General features: G+C 34.8%; 1 protein-coding gene across 1 annotated transcript; it reads right to left on the bottom strand.

Annotated features, from left to right (window-relative positions):
- Positions 1-1,602: 1,602 nt before the first annotated feature.
- Positions 1,603-5,030, bottom strand: LOC133184687 (uncharacterized). Its single transcript, XM_061319764.1, has 3 exons — positions 4,858-5,030; positions 3,074-3,281; positions 1,603-2,938 (listed from the first exon to the last, which is right to left on the bottom strand). The coding sequence occupies exons 1-3, from the start codon at positions 4,939-4,941 to the stop codon at positions 1,863-1,865; spliced, it is 1,368 nt and encodes a 455-aa protein (XP_061175748.1). The 5' UTR covers positions 4,942-5,030; the 3' UTR covers positions 1,603-1,862.
- Positions 5,031-23,827: the final 18,797 nt, after the last annotated feature.

The raw sequence follows: 23,827 nt of genomic DNA, 5'->3' as shown, positions 1-23,827 counted from the left end.
TCTCAAGATTATCGAATAAGAATCAAAAGTTGTTGCATATAATTATGAAGTTTACGAATATTTTGTATTTGAATTACAAGATATCGCATATAAATCTCAAAATTATCAAACATCAATCACAATTTTTTGCATACAGGAAAGTTTTCGAAAATGATTATCAGCTTTTCGCATATAAATCACAAGATAATCGCCTATACATCACAAGATTTTCGAATATGATTATATGTAAATAACAAGTTTTCGAATATGAATATCATCAATTTTTCAAAAACAAATCACAAGATTACAAATATAAGCTAGAAGTACTGTGAATTCTTAGCTACAAAATGATACCCCCGCCTCCCATATGTTTATTATGGCAAAGTTCATGTTTTGCAATGGGAGACAAGAAATAAGTGCCCGATCAAAATGTAAATTAGGAGGTGCACAATGGCACTATGTAAAAAAGATTCTGTGAAAGTCTCATTAAATTTTATTCTGTGGTATAGGAGGAGTTGCGGATTAGAGATGGGTACCTCTCAATACTATAGAAAGAATGGCAGTGTCTATGTTTTGCTATGGGAGATCCAAAATAAGTGAAATAAGAACTGAATAATGGCACTATGTAACAAAGATTCTGTGAATATCCCATAAAATTTTATTCAGCGGTATAAGATGAGTTGCGGATAAGTGATGGGTACCCCTTAGTAATGTCAAATCGGTCAATTTTTGATAATCGGTTACTCGGACGTTTTTCCGATCGAGTAGGGTACTCGGTAGAAATGAAATTAATTACAAGTGTGTTAATTTTATTGAGCCCCGTTAAGCTCTGTTAAACCCCGAAGCTGTTTTTATCACGTTCATAAATATATTTAAACAATCGAGTCTAATTAAGGGAAATTATTTTTGGTAGTAAATTTATTCATCAAATAAACACAAAAGACACAATACGTCAAAAATTACAATTTTTTTTTTACAGTTCTTGTTTAGAATCTATTCCATCAACGCAAAAAGAGGACAATCTGCTACGCAGGTTTGTGATGATTAGACTAGCGAACGGGAAGGAATGGACGTTGTTTGGATCGCTAGTCTAATTATTATTTCATATGTTGGTTGTGTCCCCCGTATACACTTAACTTACTACGCAATCTGACTTTCAACATTTTTTTGAATCTTCAGTTATTTCTAAATACTTCGGGGTAGCGGCATTTCTATGCATGTCTGACTTGGCTGCTGTATATTAACTAAATAATTTAAAAATGATTTGAAGATAATAGACCATACTTAAACAATGTTCAATGAAAACGATCATTGAAGCCATCCAAAACTTAAGGGCCACAATGGGTGTATATTGTCAAATTTTCGGGACGACCTGTCCCGTCCCGAAAATTTGACAATTTTTATTGTTCGTGTCGTTGGCTTTTTTTTAGTGCTTTATATAAATTTCCATACGTGACCTTGTATCTACTTAGTAGATCCGACACTTAGGATATACAGTGTTGTTGGTTTTATATATATAGTATAATATACATACAATATGTTTACTATATATAGTTTATTTTTCCTTTGTAGCAAAGTTGATAATTTTTTTTTTTTTTTAATTCGCATTTATTCCAGCCCTTTTACAGTTTTCCTTTTCCATTCTTTTCAAGCCAGAGCTTGGACAGGTGGCTCTCGACCAGTTCTTTCTCTCACAGAATGGACAGTTTTCGGTCTTTCTCTTTTATCCAGGTCTCTCTAAGAATTTTTCTACATAATCTACTTCATTAATTAATTTTGATTTTGCTTAGTTATTTCATGTTCAGTCTTTACCTCCTTTTTGACATAACCTTCGTCACACACACTGAATATGCCGTATCCATCAGAGGATAGCTTTCTTGTCGCTAAAAGTCTTTGTTCGTCTGATCAAGTCTATCCGTTTCCTCACTTACGGTGGATATACTAGTAATGGAAATAGCCATAGTCTCATGTGACAATCGATGATCTGGACTTTCCTCCATGTTATTAATGGTTACTTTCTGCGCTTCCGGTTCAGTATGTAAACTATTACCATTTACAGTAGACTCTATCCCACTGTCAGTACTTTCAGGGGTAACAGAAAGTAATTTGGTGTCATCATCAGAACTTGCAGTCGGCGATGTGTGCGTATTTAACCAATCTATACACTTAGGAATGTTGGTACTTATCTCAACTTGAAGCTGTTCGTATGAAGAAATCTTCCCAGGTTTTCCTGAATCTGATTTTCTTGGAGGTTCTGAGGTTGTGCTCCTGTCACCAATACTGCTCATACTACCTGTACTTCGCCATGATTGCGAAAAATTTGTGATAGGTTTAGAACAAATGTGGTTCCCAAGTTGAGCTGGGACAAGAAAACCTAACTTCGATGCCAACTTGTCATATTTTTTGGATAGAGCTTCCTGGAGGTATTGAATTTTCTGTTTTCTGTTAGATGATTTATCCACATTAGAAAACACTATTTCCCACAGACTGTTTTGGTTCCCAGATTGTCCTGAAATCACTAGGTCCAAGAATTCTATGTCAATGATTTGATGGCGACAAAGGTGATCTACAACGTCACGTATATCTACATCACGTTTGATGACACACAACAGACATTCAGAACTTCTACCCTCTGATGTTTTCAGGTCATAAATTCTTCTTAATTCTTTAGCAATATGAGGATATTGATGCTTTCTTCCAATCACTTCTAGGAATTTGACAAAATTTCCTCGTCCTCTTTTGGCAAAGAGCACAATAAGCTTGCGTATTTGATCTTTCCTTGTGCTGATGTGTGAGATATCGGAAGCTTCGTCTTGTGTTAAACATTCGTTGTCAAGTAATTCGTCCATAAGATGTGTGCTATTCAAATCCATATCTCTTACCATCTCTTCTAGATTTTCCATCAGACACTCTCTGTGAAGAGTCTCGCTTCCACTTAAGTCATTCTTCTCGAGCTCATCTGAGAAAAATAAAGGGTGATCAGCAGCTTAAAAACATAATACAAAATGTACATACTAAAAGAGAGCGATACGTTCTTTACCTTGAAATAGAGATCACGTTTTTTTAATAACATTTTAAAATGTGCTATTTTTACCGGTGGCTTTGGATTTGTCTCTGCTTATACATCTTAACAATTCTCTTTGTAAATTGATGTTGGAGACATTTCCTCTACTGGCAATGATAGGGTCAGAAGATCGCAGTCTCTCGTTGATAAGGTGAAGCTGGGCATTGATCGCTGCATAATTTTGCCTGTGCTCTAGAGTGGACTGGTGCATAAAGTGTGTCAGATTTGTCAGTTTTTGCTGAAAATATACCAATTTGGTAATAGTATTAGGAAAACTACCATTCTAAGACAAGATGGAGGTGTTGCCTCCGTCTGTCAGATATATTTTAAAGAAAGGTCGTCTCGGCATCTCAGAATCTTTACTTGGCTTTGCTTCGAGTCGAATCAAGTCAAATATCTAGATTTTAAATTTATTCATAATATTTACAAGTGAAATCGCAAGCTTTTTGTAAAGATGCCGTCCAATTTTCATGAATTTCACTAAATTCCGATTCATCGAAAATAAATCATTAATTCAATTAAAACGGGAAGGGAGTGGGCTTTTCGATCTTGTAACGGTCCACGAACAGGCCCATAGAACGCCGGGGTTGGGACAGGGGGCACTTTTTCTTAGTATAGTATTTTGCTATAGGAAATTGACATTTAGATGATGATCTTCCCGGCCCACTTTTTGTTGCAGTAAGGTCGAGCACTGACAAATTCCAGGATTTAAAAAAAAAGTACCAAAAAGTAAGAGAAAGGTTCAACACCCCCCTTCATCTTGCCCCCCCCCCCCCCCCCCATTCCCCAACACACACAGACATACGAAATAGGATTTTCGAATTCGGAGAAGTTAAGTGCATGGTTATTTTTATTTTTTTTTTTTTTTGCTTGTCAAATTTCTTTTTGGTTGGGATGTTGCCCCCTCTCCCCTTTCCAATTTTAAAACCGCTGCTACGGACCTAAAGAGTTAAGATTTTTTAAACAGGCCCGTAGGAAGCAATTTCAGTTGGGGAGGGGGGGCACAGCCATACATTTTCAGTTGAGGGGGCACTATCTACTACCAAAAATTTCTTGACAAGCAAAAAAAAAAAAAAAAAAAAAAAAAAAGAAGGTCATCAGCCGTTTTTATTGAGAGTGCCCAGGCATATAGTATCTATGTTTTGTATAGTAATCTATATATCGGCAAAATTATTGGGGGGGGGGGGGCACGCCCCCCCCCTCCGTTTCCTACGGCCATATTAAAGATACAGAATTTGAAAGTACATTTCAACTCAATTATACATGGAATTCCTGATTTACACACTTATACCGTCCAAATCTCACAACCTCTGTTTTATAGAATTTCGAATTCAGAATCTGATCAAGCAAGCTGAACACGTCCCGACATACGTCATATTACTTTTCCTATCTCCTATATCAGCACTGCGGTGTACCCAGCATTCGTTACATTCGACTGCTTTCTTGTCACGGGTACCTGCGTGAACATTCTAAAAACAGCGTGTCACTTTGTTTGATGGAGCGTGCTGAAGTTTCAAATTTCTCATCGACTGGATGTTTGATTTTTATGAAATGAATACTACTATGCATATGAAACAGAGAAACTAGCAGTGCACTGATAATACTGACCAGTTGCATTGAATGATTGTTTACAAGTACGGCATTTGTAAAGAGCAGCAACACCTGGTCAGTTAAAGCCCATTTGTGGCCTCTCTGTTCAGATGCAAAATAATATTCTACCAAAGTAGAGGCAGTCAGTATACGAAAATTAGAAAGGAAATTAATGAAATAAGCTGACCCTTGTAATTTTCTGTTTAAAATACCAGTATACATACTTCGAGATCTAAGATCAGAAGACTTGTTGTCAGACTGCTCTCCGCAGACGGATCTCTTTCTGTCTGAATTTCTTTGTCCTCCATGTTGTATCTATAAAGTTAGTGAACAGTTGTTTTGGTATACAATAATATAAATAAAAACTTTTTGAACAATCAATCAACGACTCCACGAAAGGAGACAAGGAAGTTGAGAATTTCGCCATGTGACATTGTTTATAAATTCCACTTGTTTCAATTGTTTTTTTAAGGACAACTTCCGCTTATTCTTCTATAATCCATTAAGTTTCCAGTGTAAGCAGATGTAAATTGGTTCAATCAATTGCAGAGTACGATAAATGACATTTTTCACAGTAGTTGTCTTTATTCAATCGGCTTAAATATGTTGGTAGATTTACCTTTTTTTAATCTCGGTCAACTATAACTTAGAAGTATGGACGCCTGTTCTGACATTCTTTTCGCATTTCGATCTTCGCTTAACCAAGAATTGAAGACGGAGCCAGTTTGGGCATCTTCTCATTAACTTCATTTTCGAGTTCTAACCAGAGAGAGCGGAGATAACGCGTACTGGAAGTTAATATAGATATCGTGTATAGTTTATGCTTGTATAAATGCACATACTCTTATTTTCATGAACTTCCAATGCCAGAGAGAGAGAGAGAGAGAGAGAGAGAGAGAGAGAGTATTGTCCTTCCTGATATACTCTATTTTAGCAAATAAGATATAAAAATAGTCATGTTTTATAATTTGCTTAAATAAAGTATATCAGGAAGGACAGTATTTAGTAGATTAATGACTAATTAATCTAAGGTACAATGAACAGGAAATTAGAAAGGGATTTTATATTAACTAATTAAAATATTTCGAACAAGATGTGTTTGTGAAACACTGATGCCCACGTATGGCAGCTTATGGCGAAGGTTAAAGTAAAGTTTCTCAAAAGCAAATCAAAATCCAGGCCAAAAGATGAAAAATGTTGGTGCCCAAAGAAAGGTCTTGTTTCGAGGAATATACCTGTGAAATTTGAAAGCCCTAGCTGCAACTGTTCAAAAGTTATGGCGAAGGTTAAAGTTTTTTAAAAGTAAGTAAAATGTCAAGGTCAAGGTCAAAGTTGTTGATATCCAAAGGAAGGTCTTGTCGCAAGGATTACATATGTGAAGTATGAAAGCCCTAGCATCAACTGTTTAAAAGTTATGGCGAAGGTTAAAGTTTTCAAAAGTAGGTCAAACTCCAATGTCAAGGTCAAAGGGTAAAAGTGGTTTGTATCCAAAGGAAGGCGATGTCACAAGAATTACATATGTGAAGTATGAAGCCCTAGCTCCAAGCATTCAAAAGTTATGGCCAAGGTTAAAGTTTTTCAAAAGTAGGTGAAACTCCTAGGTCAAGGTCAAAGAGGTTGATATCCAGAGGAAGGTCTTGTCATAAGGAATACACATGTGAAGTTTGAAACCCCAAGCACCAACTGTTCAGAAGTTATGGCCAAGGTTAAAGTCTCATAAAATTTTATTAAAGTGGGTCAAACTCCAAGGTCAAGGTCAAATGTGATGAGACCCAAAGGAAGATCTTGTCACAAGGAATAAACATATGAAATATGAAAGTCATAGCTCCAACCAATCAAAAGTTATGGGCAAGGTTAAAGTTGACAACAGACAGACAGTCAAACAGATAAACAGACAGACAGACAGACAGGACAAAAACAATATACCCCCGGGATCTTTCGATCTGGAGGCATAAAAACTATTGAATGGAACGCAATAAAAAGTAATAGGAGAAAGCCGTTGACGCATGGCCGTAGGAACGGGGGGGGGGGGGGGGAGGACACGGGGGGGGGGGTGCCCCCAATAATTTTGCCGATAAACAGATTACTATAGTAAACATAGATACTATATGCTTGTGCCCCCTCAATAAAAACGTATGATGACCCCCTTTTTTTTTTGCTTGTCAGGAAATTTTTGGTAGTGCGCCCTCAACTGTCAATTTTTTTTTTTGCTTGTCAGGAAATTTTTGGTAGTGCCCCCTCAACTCTCAACTGAAAAATGTATGGCTGTGCCCCCCAAATAGAAATTGCTTCCTACGGGCCTGTAACGAATGTTAGTAACAGGGTATTAATTATGCAATTAAAAAAACTTCAAAAATTTGCAAAGATTCTTCTTAATGATGTCTGAGTGAATAAGAGTTTTGTAAAAGGTAGTTCGTTACAGGCAAGGAAGTTCTGTTCTGAAATTATGAATAGAGTATGAATGTTTCACGACTGTAATTTCTGGTTCGTAAAGGAGATTCCGACAGATTTTATTTCATTTGATTAAAACAATTTGTTGTAGGAGGGATAGGGGAGGGGGGGGGGCATTGAAAAACTCAACTATATTTTACTGTTAGAGAATAAAATAAATGATTTTTTCCACTGTTAAGATAATAATTTTGATAGATTAAATCGTTCAATTCACATTTCCAGCTTTTGATTATTCAGCTTTTTAATAAAAAGTGTATACTAATCAAAAGATATTTTTTTAAGGAATAACATAGATGTACGAGCATACATATCTTTCACGTGATAATAAATCTTGTAAAAGAAATCTGTGTACTGGGGATTGGGGTTGCTCATACAAGGCGACTTTCAATGACACCAAAATTTTAAATAATATTCTTTTTACTCAAAATCTGTTTGGATAATCGGGCTAATATAGGACCCCAAATTATATGTTTGAACCATTGATCCATATAAGCTTTAGGGCAATGGGAAAACATAATAGTTTGTTAGACAGGGCGCCTACCTTTATCTTGTCCGTATTTTCGAATGTTCTCTCTCTCTCTCTCTCTCTCTCTCTCAGGGAAAAGGAGGAGTAGTGCCGCATACGAATTTTGTTTAAATATTTCCTATTATGTGCTTTCTTTATCATTCTTTAACAAGTACCGGCTACGTCTACAACACATGTAACAGGTTGGTACAATAGAAGTATATTAAATGCTGAACTTGTACTTTAAAAATTAAATAAGGACATAACTACTAACAAAGTGATAATTTTCCTACTGTCGAAACCGATAAAAAAAACTATCAAAGGAAATGCCAGATTTGCCAGTGAATTAATCAGTAAATTCAGAGAGAGAGAGAGAGAGAGAGAGAGAGAGAGAGAGAGCTATTAGCATGGGACTGCATCCCCCCCCCCCCAGTAGAAAAAAAAATCAATAACCGGTATGTTTATATTCATTTCAAAAAAGTTTAAATAAACTAATTTCAGAACGTTTTAACCAGCAGCCATGCTTATGAAAATTTCCTAAAATGTGTCTTAAGAAGTGTCTTAGGATATAACTTAGGGCATAAATTAGGACTATCCTAAGATACGTCTTAGGGTGTAAAACGAAAGTATCTTAGGAATATCTAAAGTTAAGATGTCATAAAGTCCATTCCAAGCAGTTTTCTCTCTTTTTTCTTTTTTAATTTTTGTAAAACAAATATTAAACATTGTTCCTACGTCCATATGCCATCATATACTGTAAACGTGGAAATTTTGACGACGTGCTAATTTTGACTATATTGACGATTTTTTCTTTTCTCGTCAAAATTTCCACTCGTCAAACTTCACTTCATATATATAGCGTCACAACAGACATTGACCGTTGTACAACTTCACCGCTTAATTTTTCTCGCCTTCCCCCACTAAAACTAGATCAAAGTTGCTGTTTAATTTTTTGGTAAATAGTTATGAAAACATATACACTGTAATTACAGTTTTAAAATCCATTGAGTATGTCATATACTATTATTACCCACGGTCAAAACATTCTAACTTTGCATAATTGTCACGCCGTGTTTGACCTACTTTGTCACCTCAGGCAATCTGTCCCGTATAATGAAAACAAAATACAAAAAGAGCAATTAATTCAATCAAATCTTATACACTGTAGATGTTTTTTACAAGCAAAATTAAATTTTATTGATGAGAACGCTTGTAAATGAGTTCCCGAGAAAACCCTTTGTGAACTTAATTTCAGGACCAATTTCGCATGGAACGGCTTAATTGTAGACGTTCTCAAGTCAACTAAGCCAATGTTTCCATCAAGTTTTTGGTCCTCTAGTTTCTGGCGAACTTACTCTGAGCACCAGTTTTGAAACTCGTTTTTTGAGGTGTTTTTGTATTCATTTTTGTTTTAATCTTGTGAAATCAAAGATACATAACTCTTGATTCAATATTTCGTTAAAATTAACACTCGTCAATTTTCGTAAAGAAAAAATCGTCAATTTTTCAACTCGTCAAAATAACCACGTTTACAGTACATAAGCGGACGTAAGGGTGGGTGGGTGGGTGAGTATTGGGTTCGGTCCCCTGGGATTTTTTGGAGTTATTAAAAGTATCAAGTAATTAACTAACCCTCTACAAAACATGGACCCCTGGTAAAAATGGCAAGGAAAGTCATATAAATGAACATGTTCTGTGTATTTGTAAAGACAAGGGACTTATCCCCGACCAGCACAAACACCCTCCCCAAACACACAAGAAAAGGTTTATCAGGATTGGAGAAGTTTTTTTCCCTTGATTGTCAAAAAAAAAAAAAAAAAATCTAAGTCTGAATTTTTTTGAGCTTGTTTGAAACAACAAAAGGATAATGACAACTTCGTTGATATGGCAAGCCCTTTTGCTATTTATTCGGCAAATAAAATATCTATGACAAGCCCTTTTACTATTTATTCGTAAAATAAACATTTTCATAAATTTTTTTTTTTCAATAAAAGAGATATCTCCTTAGCTTATTGAGATATCTCTTTAGCTTTTCGAGATTTCTCTTTAACTAAAAGAGATTTCCCTTTGACTAAGAGAGATCTATAACCTAGATAGACATCCCTTGAAACAAAAGAGATCTCACTTAAAACAAGAGATATCTTTTTTCGCAAGAGAGATATCTCTTTCACTTGGAGAGATATCTTTTTAAGCCAGAGAGATATCTCTCTAAGCGAGAGAGATGTCTCTTAAAGTAAGAGAGATATCTCTTTTTAAAAACGTTAAAAGAGTTCTAAGTTAGAAAGATATCTCTTTAGATTTTCAAAAAGAGATATCTTTCTAAGTTAAAGAGATATCCTTTTTTTAATGAAAGATGAATTTCTTTTCCAGTTATCCTTAAAATAGAATAATTATTTCTCCCTTATCTTATGAAAGCGAGGCTAGAGGCGACATAGCAGGAAATACATGTATATAATATAGCTCTCTGAAAGTTTTTTGAGAAAAAGACTTGGCATGTCCAACCTTTGAATGAAGTATGTAGAAAAAATGCTAAATCCCAATAGGAGAATGACATCTTCGTTGATAAACAAGCTAAAGGCTTTATATTTAGTAAAATGAAAATAAGCAATAATCACATCTATAATGGACCGAATTTTCTCAGCTTATGAAATTATCAACTCTTTCTAATTTAATTCTAGACAATCACAAGAAATTCACAATTAATGCACAAAGCTATATACAGTGTATGTATTAAAAAACTTCTCTATTTATACCATTGGTATATTTTTTATACATAGCTTATTTACATTAATTGTGAATTTTTATTGTGCATTATACATCAACATATGCTTAAAAAATAAATAATAAAAAATAACTCTGGAAACCCTAGATGGATTGGGGGGAAGTCCCGACCCAAGCACCTGTTTAATGTACATTTTGTCTCTTGTCTGTTATACAAATGTGCTTAACTCTGATTGATTGCAAAGATCAATAATATGCGCTGGTCATTATCCTTCAATAAATCACAAACAAAATTAACGAATTTCAGTAAATGCATTCTATATAAAATTAGACCTTCATTCCGCTCCAAGATTGCTACACATAGTGATATAGTTGAATCTAATTTTAATTTTTACTGCTCTCACCAAAAGGAAAGGGATCAATGCATTCTTTTATTTTGATGCAAATTCTATTGTGTGACATGGAAATAAAAATATAGTAAAAGTAATTAATGGATTGCAAAGTCATAATTGCAGCACTTCTTTTGATGGAAATGTATAGCTTGAACTTGTTTCTTTTTTTAGAAGTTTAAAAATTTGCCTTAGCAGAATAGAAATACTTTCCTGGTCATCTGAAAAGTAGGAGAATATAGGTACCCCTTAATCTCTAGATTTTTTTGGTAAAATAAAATCCTTGCCCTTTGGTCTTTTTACTTCCCAAAATAATCTATCAGGGTACATGTACAATCTCTGAAAATTCCTCAGAACTTTTTTTTAATTTTTGAAATCAAATTATTAATTTAAATTATTTCTGAAATTAATCATTGTTTACGGTTCAATGCAGTCATTAAGGGCACATACACATGTATTCCAAATCATTTTTCACAATTTGACTGCAAAAGGTGTAAATAATTTTATACCAGTAATTGGCTGTTTGGTATTGAAAGAAAGCAGTCTCTGTGACTATGGCACAAATCATGGAGTATACCTTCCATAAAGTAATCATGACTGGGTTTTTTTTTAAAAAAAAAATCTCTGTTATAGTGTAATACAGGTCACTTCAAATAATGTGTTTTTGTGCGTTGCAGGTTGAGACATCTGAGTTGTGTCCCCTCCTATGTCATAATGCGAATGTAAAGCTGAAAATGATCAATGTACTCTGAGCTAACTTAGAACTGTGCCACTTGGACAGTATACCACCTTTGCTCTAGACCTGGTGCATTCCTGAGGGAATAGAGAGCCAACATATGTACATAGTTTAGAAAGGTATTTATTCATAATTTTTGTTAAATGAGATTGCATGACTAAATATTTAATATATATATATAATCTTATCTAATGAATTCCATCTGTCCATCAACCTTTGATTTACTATTATACATATATTAAAAAAGTTATTATTGTTACACAGGGGAATTTGCCCATTAAAGAAATATATTAAAGAACTATAGTTGTAAGGGTCCAATCACTATGCATTGATGTCATTGAACATCTATGTGGGAATTGGATATAACTCGATCAACACTATTAGTTTTCTTTGTAATAAATATAAAATTATATTTTATGACCCATGATATATTGCCAAATTCAAGGTCACTCGCAGAAAAAATGTTTGTCAGAACCATTTTTCCTTATGGAGAAAAAGTAAATATCCACCTTTTATTTAAAAATTTCTTATGAATAGAGGATCTTTTCTTTTTTAACCAGTTATGAAAAGAGGATGCATCTTTTCTTTTTTAAACAGTATCATTTTGGCAAGTTAAAGATCACATTTAGAAAATTGATATTGGCATTTTAAGAAAAAAATTGTAAAGGGGGTATAACTTTGGATCTTGTTCACATTAATTGAATTATATAGGCATGGTTCAATTATAGTATACAGGTAGCATCCATGATAATTCAGCCATAACTGGAAGGTATCTTTGAATCCTTAATGATAAAATTTTTGTAGATTAAGATTTTACTACTGAACTTGTGAAGACCTCTTAAATAAAAAAAGTCACATAAGTATAAGCATTAAGGCAACTATGCTTTATCATATTACAATTTTCATAGCATGTATTACAATTCACAGTTTAAGAACAAGTACCGGTACAAAAAAAAAAAAAAAAAAAAAAAAAAAAAAACATATGTATAAATTACTTTGTCGTTGTTAAAAAGTGGGTACATGCATACACACTGTACCAGTAAGTAATTAAACTTTCAAAGTTTTTTTGTACTTTTAAAAATAAGTAAATGTGCAGAAAGTGTAAAAGTCTGTGCATCACTTTTCATGGCCTGGAATTCTTTAAACAGGACAGGATAGGATTGGTAGGACACACTCAAATTCTCAACTTTTTTTTCTTAGGCAGTTGCTTCTTGTGATTCACCTGTGAAATTATTATTTTAAGAATAAATATAACAAAACGTAGTAATGTAAGTATGATTATTCAAATGTCAAGTAAACAGCTAAGCAAATAAAGGAATAGACAATATGAATGTAAAAATATGAAAAAAAAATAGTCAGGGAAGGCCTAACTAAGAGTTTAATTTTTAATTCATAATGGACGTAAACAAGCTTGAAAGACACACAATGCAATCTTAGAACATGTACCCGGTACGTCTTAAATTTTAAGTTTCTTTAAAATCTGCGTAAGTAGGTGTCAGCCTTCTTTCATGAATTACTTCTGTATATAATGTTGAAGGGTTTTAATTTATAAGACAGAGTCAAAGTTATATGTGTATTTATTTATATGCATTTAACGCATCATCATAAATGTAATGAATGGTCTACTAACAGACAAACTTATTTTTTATGATCTCATAAACTACTTGTGTTCCCTTCTGTGGCCAAACATGTATCAAATTTGAAAGCTAAGGAAATTACAAAGAAAACTAATATTGTTGACCGAGTTATATCCAATTCCCACATAAATGTTCAATGATATCGATGCATAAAATTGGACCCTTACAACTATAGCAGTCTTTCTTAAATGGACAATTCCTCTGTTACAATAACAACTTTTTGAAATATAGAGTAAATCAATGGTTGGTGGACAGATGGAATTCATTAAGATATAATTAATATTTAAAAAAAAAATTAGTCCTGCAATCTTATAAACACGCATACTAGGCAAACAGAGATTACAGAGGTCACCTCAACGAATGTTGTCTTTAAGTAAGGCGAACTCCCAAACTAATATTCTAGTGGTGTTCATCCCTAGATGAAACATTTATGCAATGTTGGTCTGGTAGGGCTTGCAGTTACTATGGAATGGACGTACCTAAAAACTTTAAACTAGTTACTCATCCAGAAATTGTAAGTTAAATCCAGCATTTGAAGCAAGTTTGAGAGTGTTCATCCCGTGATGCATCATCTGTGCAAGTTTGGTTCAGATATCTATTATAGTTTCTTGATAATGGACCTGCCCCAAAAACTTTAACCTGGTCACTCATCTGGAAAATGTAGATCAGATCAAGCATTTAAAGCAAGCCTGGTAGTGTGCATCCTTAGATGTATCATCCAAGCAAGTTTAGTCAATATAGGGCTTATACTTACTTGGAAATGAGACCTGCTCCTAAAACTTAACCTGATCACTCATCCAGAAAATGTAGGTCAGATCCAGAATCCCAAGCAAGCCTGGTAGGGTGTATCTTTGGATGTATCATCCACGCAAGTTTGGTCAATATAGGGCTTATAGTTAAGTGGAAATGAGACATTCTCCAAAAACTTTAACCTGGACACTCAACAGGAAAATGTAGGTCAAATCCAGCATCCTAAGCAAGCCAAGTAGTGTGTATCCTTAGATGTATTATCCATGCAAGTTTGGTCCACATAGGGCTTATATTTACTAGGAAATGAGGCCTACTCCAAAAACTTTAAACTGTTCACACATCTGGAAATGTAGGTCAGATCCAGTATCCGAAGCAAGTCCAGTAATGTCCATCCTTAGATGTATCATCCATGCAAGTTTTGTCAATATAGGGCTTATATTTACTTCGAAATGAGACATGCTCCAAAAACTTTAACCTGCTTCAAAAACATTAACCTGGTCATTCTTCAGCTAAAATTGCAGCATCTGAAACCTTGACTGGTACAATGAAACATACTAGAAGCATCTTCCATGCATCTCTGATTAATATAGGGGATAGAAGTACATGAAAAGAAATCTTTTCCAAAAACTTAACAAATTATTGGAAGTGACCTGTATCACACTATAACAGAGAAAAAAAAACTCCCAGTCATGATTACTTTATGGAAAGTATACTCCATGAAATGTGCCATATTCATAGAAACTGCTTTCTGTCAATACCAAACAGCAAATTAGTGGTATAAAATTATTTACACCTTTTGCAGTCAAATTGTGAAAAGTGATTTGGAATATATGTACCCTAAATGACTGTACTGAGCCGTAAGCGGTGATTAATCAGAAATAGTTTAATTTAGTAGTTTGACTTCAAAAATAAAAAACTGGAGGAATTGTCAGAGAATGTACATGTACTATGATAGCTTTTGTTGGGAAAAAAACAAAGACCAAAGGGCAAGGATTTTATTTTACAAAAAAATCTGGAGATTAAAGGGTGCCTATATTCTCCTACATTTGAGATGATAAGGAAAGTATTTCTATTCTGCTAAGGAAATATTTAAACTTCGAAAAAAAGAAACAAGTTCAAGCTATAGATTTCCATCAAAGAAGTGTTGCAATTATGACTTGGCAATCCATTAATTACTTTTACCATAATTTTTGTTTCCATTTCACACAGCAGAATTTGCATCAAAATCAAAGAATGTCTTGATTCCTTTCCCTTAGTGAGAGCAGTAAAAATAAACATTAGATCCAACTAGATCGCAATATGTAGCAATCTTGTTGGAGCGGAATAAAGATGAAATATATGGAGATAACGAACAGTATTTAAGCTCAAAAGTCCATTAAACAATACAAAATAGGAACAGAGCAAACACGGACCTCCAAAACATCAGAGGTGGGATCAGGTGCCATGGAGGAGTGAGCATCCCCTGCCGACCGGTCACACCCGCTGTGTGCTTCCGCAGCACAGTTAAGGCTGCAGTAAGGAGGCGGGGCCTAATTTATACGGGAAATGCTTACTATGACATCACACAAAAATATAAGTTCTTCAAATTACCACAAAATGAAATGATTTGCTATTATAAATTTAAGAATAGCTTTAAACTACATCAATACTAACTAGTGCATGCATTATTGTCGTTGGTTAAATCCCACACGTAATATATAAACAATTCACTGATCGTAATGCACTTGTCAATGTGACGTCATATCGGAAAATTTGACGCAGTTTGTATGCAGTGAGAGGCGGATCAAGTTATATTTATACAATGAAAATGTATTTTGTAATTAAATAAAATATAAATTGTAGATATATAAGAGGCCGTTAACTTGGATGCGATGTCTGTTTTATGATTTTATTCATATACTTCCCGTACATTCCCTAGACAAGCGATACTGTCGTATATTTGTATGCAGATTCATTGAAGGGTAATAGAAGGGTCCTAATAAATCGATATATTGCAAGGGCATACCCTCAATGAATTATGACAAGCTTTTACACATAAACTCAAGAAGTATGAAGATATTTGAAAAGTGCTGCGAACCTGTTGAAATCTTGTAAATGAATTAAATATATCTATATTTAATGTACTTGACCAGCAAAATATTCAACATACGGTCTAACAAATGTAATTTTAGCAGTTAGATAGTAGAATCTATATAGGTTCGCAGCACTTTTCACAAACTACAAAGAGTGCAGAAAATAATTATATGTTAAACTTAGATTTTTAACTTGGTTATGCCCTTGCAATATTAGAATTTATAGATGACCTCAATACTTCAGGTATATTTGCTAAAATCACGTGACTGCCACATCGCGTGACAAGTTTTAATAAGAAATCTAATCGTCCTCAACATTTAGTTTTCAACAACATTGCATTTGTCCGATAATAGTAAAGTCCTAAAAAGAAATGCGCATCCTTGTAAAGAATGTATTTTCTATCTAAAATATTCGCCGATATTTCCATTTGACACCTTAACTGTGCTGCGTCTTGTCATGATCGGGAAATAACGGAAAAAATCCGTCGACAATTCAGTGTGTAAATAATGGTCTAACAATTAGTATGAAAAACGTCAGTCAGCATTTGACTCAATGATAAATTGTATTTGCTGGCAAGGTCATTGTATCGACCATAGAACTTACGAAATGATGACTTTAAACGAGACTGCTGATATTCTTGCTTCATCAACTTGTTTGTTAATAATTTACCTCGTTTTAGAAATTGTACATACCTAGAGCATGCTCTTGCGTATCGAATCACTCCGCGTGCAGGTGATGAAGGTATATGGTGCATAAGTAAGGGAAGTTGACGATTGAAAAGTTAATGTCATCACGTTTTTCATAAAGCTTGGTTGTTAAATTACCATTAACGTCCTTTTCAAGTAAAATATCCTAATATGAAACAAATGTGTCAGACTCTGTGGTATCTTTTATCTCAAGCTCACCAGGATATATCGTATCGACATAAGAATGGAAATAACCATTGTTAATAGACAATACGTCGTCGATATATCTAAATGTCGAGTTGAAGGCCACAGCAAGTGTTTTCTTCTTTTCACGTATAAGATTTTGGACAAAATCTGCTTCATATGAATACAAAAAAAGGTCTGCTAATAACGGGGCGCAATTGGTACCCATGGAAATTCCAATAGATTGTTGGAAGACCTGGTCTCCAAAAACCACTTAGATATTGTCAATCAGAAACTCAAGCATCTTTTTAATGTCAGCTTCAGAGTACTTGTGTGTACAATCAGAATGTTTTTTAACAAAATAATTTTGCAAATGACGAATGACAAGGCAAGTAAATTTACGAGTTCCATTTTAAAAAAAAAAAAAAAAACAGCTGTCAATGATATCAAAAAGCCTGGACTTTAATTTATCGTGGGTAGTGGTTGTGTATAAAGTTGAAAAGTCGCAAGTTTTTAAGCTGTTAATTTTGGTAAAATCTTGTGATTTCAAATTTTCCAAAAGTTCCTTGGAATTTTGAAGTATCCACATCTGATTTACACCACTTCTCGAATGTATTGTTGCACAGTGCTCTTGAAGTTTCTCCTTCACTACGGTAAATATCTTAGTGAGGAGTAAAGAAAGAGGCTTGGTTGAACATTTACTGGAACCCGCTATGTATCTATGTTCGTAAGGATTTTTATGAAGTTTCGGAATCCAATATAGATATGGTAATTCAAATTCATTTTGGTTGTTAGGAATATTAAAAATATTTAAAACTGACATATGATTTTGAAGAATTTCTTCCTTAGAAAGGGAACTATGAGTATAAGTTGGATTACCACTTGTAGAATTAAACCTAAGTTTTTTTTAAAATACATTTAATATAATGAGCCTTACAAATAAAGACAATGTTGTTACCTGTTTTGTCAGCAGGGACCAGTACGTACTGATCATGTAATCTATCTAATTTTTAGATCTAATTTTAGATAGGCTCAATTTGCTGAAATTTGTTAATTTTGTTTGTGATTTATTGAAGGATAATGACCAGTACATATTGTTGATCTTTGCAAACAATCAGAGTTAAGCATATTTGTATAAAAGACAAGAGACAAAATGTACATTTAACAGGTGCTTGGGTACAGGAACTCACCCTCCCCGTAAATTTAGGGCTTCACGTTTTTTTTCTTTTATAGTTTATGTTGAGTATAATGCACTATAAAAATTAACAATTGATGCAAAAAATTGTGAATTTTTATGCTTAAAAAATAAATCATGAAAAATAATTCGACCTATTCTACATTATAACTTTAATAAATAAATATGACAAATAATTCAGTGTTGTCTAGATTTAAAGGTAGAAACAGTTGATAATTTCATAAGCTGAGAAAATGCGGTCCACTGCAGTTGAGATTATTCCTTATTTTTTGTTTTCCTGAATATAAAGCCTTTAGCACGTTTTTCAACAAAGTTATCATTATCCTTTTGTTGTTTCAAACAAGGGATTTAGCATTTTTTCCCTACATACTTCATTCTGAGGTTGGACATGCTGAGTCTTTTTCTCAAAACTATTCAGAGAGCTATGGCAACCTCCTACATGATATACATGTACTTCCTGCCATGTTGCGTCTAGCCTCGCTTTCGTATGATATGGGAGAAATAATTATTTTATTTTAAGGATAACTGGAAAAGAGATATCTCTTTCATTAAAAGAGATATCTCTTTAACTTAGAAAGATATCTCTTTTTGAAAATCTAAGGAGATATCTCTCTAACTTAGAAAGATATCTCTTTTAACGTTTTAAAGAGATATCTCTCTATCTTTAAGAGATATCTCACTCACTTAAAAAAATAGCTCTCTAGCTTAGAAAGATAGCTCTCTAAGAATAACGTAGAAATGGCATTCCAGGCACCTGAAATAAAAATAACTGCATGAGTACCATATATACTACAGGTGAATGTTTTGTTTTGATGTTTCTGTCAATGTACCTACATGTATTTAAGATAATCTGTAAGCCTCTATATTTAACGTATTTTGTAAGTCTCTTACCAAGCTCGAAGTCCACTATGAACATCTCAACAACGGGCCTTGTTGGAACAGCTTCACGAATGGCATTGAAGACCTACAAGAAAATAAAATAATAATGACTAATTAAACAACATAGGTACTAGCTGTCTGATTTTATAAGAAAATATACTTTAAATGTATCATAAGATGAAAAGAAAAAAAATTACCTTAACATAATCTGCTTCCTGCCTTGATGACATCTGTGCAAATGCCAGTGGAACCATCTCTCCTGACAAACCCATGGAGTGATAACAATTGTCCTCTTGGCTTCAGAAAGTCAGGTACAATCTGCAATATAATATGAATATATGAAATATTTTATAATATTTTTAGCACACGGTAAGAAAAGGTGTTTATGGATATTAATATTATATAATAAAATCATATTTTTATTTTATAAATTTTATAATTCATTTCTTCATTATCTTAAAAGTTCCATCCATGTACCAAACCCTGCATGGTTTCTGACAGGAGATCAAGTTGATACCTGGTGGCAAACACAATATGGCGAAACCCCTCTCCATGGATGTTCTTCACCAAGAATTCATCTGAAGAGATGAATCCACGATCCAGCTGCAAAAACATCATAATTAATACATGTTACTTTTTCATACATATGATGCTGTATATTATAGTATTTGAAGTAATCAGAATTTATAATAATATTTGAAAATTATTCCTGAAGAGTATTATCCATTCTCAAAAGATGAAAATTTAGCAAAAGATATGAAGATATAGCTTACCTCAATGTTGATATCTCTGGACTCTGTTGGAGGTTTGTTGATCTCTTCAGCGGTCCATCTTGGGGGCGAGAAACATCTCTTCCTCAGGGGTAATCCTCATTACAACATCCTCAACGATGGCCATAGCTGATCTGAAAACATCAGATGCAGCCTGAGACTTTGCCTGTGGATGTAAATAATATATATTTATAGGATCTCCCATGATTTGTGGTTGGATATGATTTTTATCCAAGGAGTCGTGTGGGTTTTTTTTTTTTATCCCGGAGCCTTGGCGAGGGGATGAAAACACACAATGCGTTGGATAAAAATCATATCCAACCACAAATCATGGGAAATTCTTTTTATCACATGTTTTATACATCACTATTAATGTTTTACACTGAATGCACACTACTTACTTCATCATTTTCACGCCAAACCCATTGTGACGTCACAGCAGTGGGATATGAAAAAATATCCTAACGAGTGATATCCACTGGATAAAGGGGTAAACATATGATAAATATTAGATATCATGGTAATTATTTATTTCTTAATCTTTAATAATTATACATGTTTACCTTTGCTTACACCTTTACATTACTCTCACAGAATAGTTTAAATTGTTCAAAATTGGTATTGTAGTTTATAAATGTAAAAGTTTACCTCTGAGGACACCTTCACGCGGAAAGGAAGCTTTGGATTAGAAGGGTGGATATACCGGGCTTGTCCCATCTGGAAATCACCCTTGGTCTGCAGCACAGTGGCTGGACAATGCATCTTCTTAGAGTGAACACTGCAGATCCACATGGTGGAAGACTTGTTCTCTCTTTTAAATATTTAGAATGAATAGTTTGTAGCAAGTAATAAAATTTAAGATATGAAATATATAGAATGAATAATTTGTAGCAAGTAATAACAATTAAGATATGAAATATATAGAATGAATAATATTTATAGCAAGTAATAACAATTAAGATATGAAGTATATAGAATGAATATTTATATAAAGTAATACAAAAAGATATGAAATATATAGAATGGATAATTTGTAGCAAGTAATAAAAAATAAAATATGAAGTAAATCTACTGTACAGAAATTTGTTACTGGTAGAGCATCATATATACCTTGACACCATACGTTCAACAAAGAACGTCCATGGGAACAACCTGCCCCTCCTTCCAGCTCTCCAACCAAATTCTTCTCTTTCTCTCTCAACAGAGTGTCGCCAGGTGTTCTTCGGCCGTCCTCTTCTTCGCTTTCCCTCAGGGGTCCATGTGAGAGCTGTTCTTATGTGTGATCTGGCTTCCTTTTGGAGATTGTGGCCTATCCATTTCCGTCTTCTTCCTTTGATTGTCCTTGATAAAGTTATGGATCTTGCTCTCTCATACAATCGTTGGTTGAATATCTTTTCAGGCCAGTGTATTTTTAGGATCCTCCTAAGGCATCTCAGATGGAATGTGTCCAGCTTTTCATCGTCTTTCTTGGTGGTTCTCCATACTTCAGAACAATACAGCAACACAGATAAAAATTTTAAGTTTGGTGTCTGTGTTGTACTGTGCTGACTTCCATACTTTGGTGAGGGATGCGAAAGCAGTCCTGGCTAAGCCTAGCCTTCTCCCTATGTCTGTCTCAGTACCTCCCGTCTTGTCCATTGTGGCACCCAGGTAGAGGAATGTTTCATCTTCTACTTCCTTGTTATTTTTCCGTTTATTCTCATGCTTTTTGTATTGTGGACATTGATTTTCAAGCCTGTATATTCAGCGACGTCATGTAATCTCCTGGTCTTTTCTTGCATTTCGCTGTGTTTGCAAGAAATACATGTAAGTGCGAGGTCGTCTGCACAATTCAGGTCTTCTAAGGTGGACATAAATCTCCAACGTATACCTCTCTTCCTATTGTTCGTATTCCTCATTATCCAGTCTACCACAATGATGAACAGGAACCCAGGCCTAACACCTCTCTGTACCTTCAACAAGTCTGTTGTTCTTTCATTCTTTATGACACAACTAGATTTTCTGTCATATAATTTCCTGATGATGTCCACATATATTTCAGGAATCCCATACTGCCTTAGTATTAGTTTTGGATTGCCTTTTTAACCTCCTCCTCTCTTATTGGTGTTGTGTCACTTTCAACAATTATGTTCTCTTGGATGGTGCATCCCACAGGTAATTCTGTTGCTTCTGTTGAAACATTAAGGACCTCTTCAAAATGCTCCTTCCATCTTTCACTCACGTGGTTTGTGTTTGATGCGTTCTCTGCTTGGTTTGCAATATCCTCCAGAGTTTTCATCTTATCGGCTCTTGCTCTTCTTTAAACATCTTGTCCTTCGTCTTATATTCTTCTCTCTTAATTTCTCTTATTCTCTCGCCAAATTTTATCTACCTATTTCTTCTTGTAGTTTTCTTCTTTCTTCTATGGCGCTGTAAGTTTCTGCAGTAAACCAGTCTTTGTGTTTCCTTTTCTTCTGGCCCAAGATCTTTTCTGTTGTTTCATTATATACCTCTTTCACAAGGGTCCATTTTTCATTGACCGTGTTTTCCTCCTCAGACAGTTGCTGAAACCTATTTCTTCTTTCAGGTTGGAATCCTTTGCATATTCTTGGATCTTTCAACTTGCTGACATCATACATCTTCCTGCTGCATTTTGGGGCTTTAAGTTCCTGCAGAGCTTCACCTTTACTTTAGCCAGTGCTAAAGTGGTGATCTGAATTGGCATCTGCACCATGCATAACCCTTACATTGCATACAGACTTCCTGTATCTGCCATTCACCATTACATGATCAATTTGGTTCCTATCTCTTCCATCAGGAGATTCCCTTGTAAGTTTGTATATGTCAAGGTGTTTAAAGAGGGTTCCGCAGATGACTAAGTTATTTAGAGCGCACATTTCAGCTAACCTTCTGCCGTTTTCGTTCATAGTCCTAGTGCCCTCTTGTCCCATGACTCTTTCCCATCCTTCACTTGATTTTCCAACTTGTGCATTCGCATCGCCCATTACCATCAGATATGATGCTTTTGCACCTTTACAATCTCTCACTGTAATTGTTCGTAGAAGGTGTCCTTATCCGCTTCATCTGTTTCGTTTTTTGGGCTGTATATTTGTATTACTGTTATATAAGCAAAGCGGGAGAAAAGCGTGTGCTGATGATTCTGTCATTAACAGGATTCCATTCCATCAAGCTTTGCCAAGCCCTACTCCTCTTTGATGTTCCTCAGCTCCGGAGTACCAGATGGTCTCTCCAGAGGTTGTCTTTAATTCACCAAAGTCTGTCCATCTTACTTCGCTCAGTCCCATTATGTCCAACTTGTATCTGTAAAACTCCCTTACGGTGTTAGCTGTTTTTCCAATTTGGAAAATTGTTCTTACGTTAAAACATCCGATCTAGGTGATGTTTTTAGGTGTTGTTATGGATGGCATCTGCGTTCCTTTCAGGCCACTGGGGTCCATTCAGCTTTTTCTAACTGCCGTCATACTCTCGAATTCCCAATGATGATAATCCTCATCTGGAATCTCGCATGTCGCGCCTGCCCTTCCTTCAGTGGTACTAATTGTTGAAACGGTTTCCGTAATCATCTGATTTTTATGGAGGGAGGTGATTAGCTTCAAGTCCAACCTCTAATTCATGTCTGGAGGGCTGAGATAGTAATTGATAACGGTCTCCTACTAAATCCGGGTTGTGATCAGGGTTTTCTCTCGTAGATGAGTTGCTGGCCAAGGCTTTCGAGCCTCATCCTCCCGTGTGCCATTGCAAAGTTAGCCTGGTGCCGAAAAGTGTCCAGTATCCGTCTGCTTCCACTTGGAGGCATCGCATAGGACTTGTTGTGGAGAGGCTATGTACTGACAGGGGAAGATTTACAAATAACTTCCCTTTTCGCATTGCTGCTAGCCAGCGGTGAGGACTGAAAGCGAGAGGTGACAAGCACACAGACACCAACACACTAGACACATCACACAACATTTAGCAGACGATCCTCTAATTGATAAGTTGCATTTTTCAAATGCATTGTTTTCTTTTCTTTTTTTTTTATTTATAATATTATAATAGTTTTTTAATATCTACTTAGAATTATAATCCCTTTATTGTGAGAATAATCTACACATATATTAAGAAAAGATAACTCTAGCCTAATGGACTCAAGAGGAGGTGGAGCAATGGAGCTCTCCTCTGGTACAAAAGTTTGTTGGGTACAATCTCTGCAGTACCATGAGACGATACCCTCTCCTTGCAT

Source organism: Saccostrea echinata, unplaced genomic scaffold (genome assembly GCF_033153115.1).
Source record: "Saccostrea echinata isolate AGI-Se365-2 ecotype Australia unplaced genomic scaffold, CSIRO_AGI_Sech_v1 ptg000010l, whole genome shotgun sequence".
Lineage (NCBI taxonomy): Eukaryota > Metazoa > Mollusca > Bivalvia > Ostreida > Ostreidae > Saccostrea > Saccostrea echinata.
This window is presented reverse-complemented; position numbering and strand designations above follow the sequence as displayed.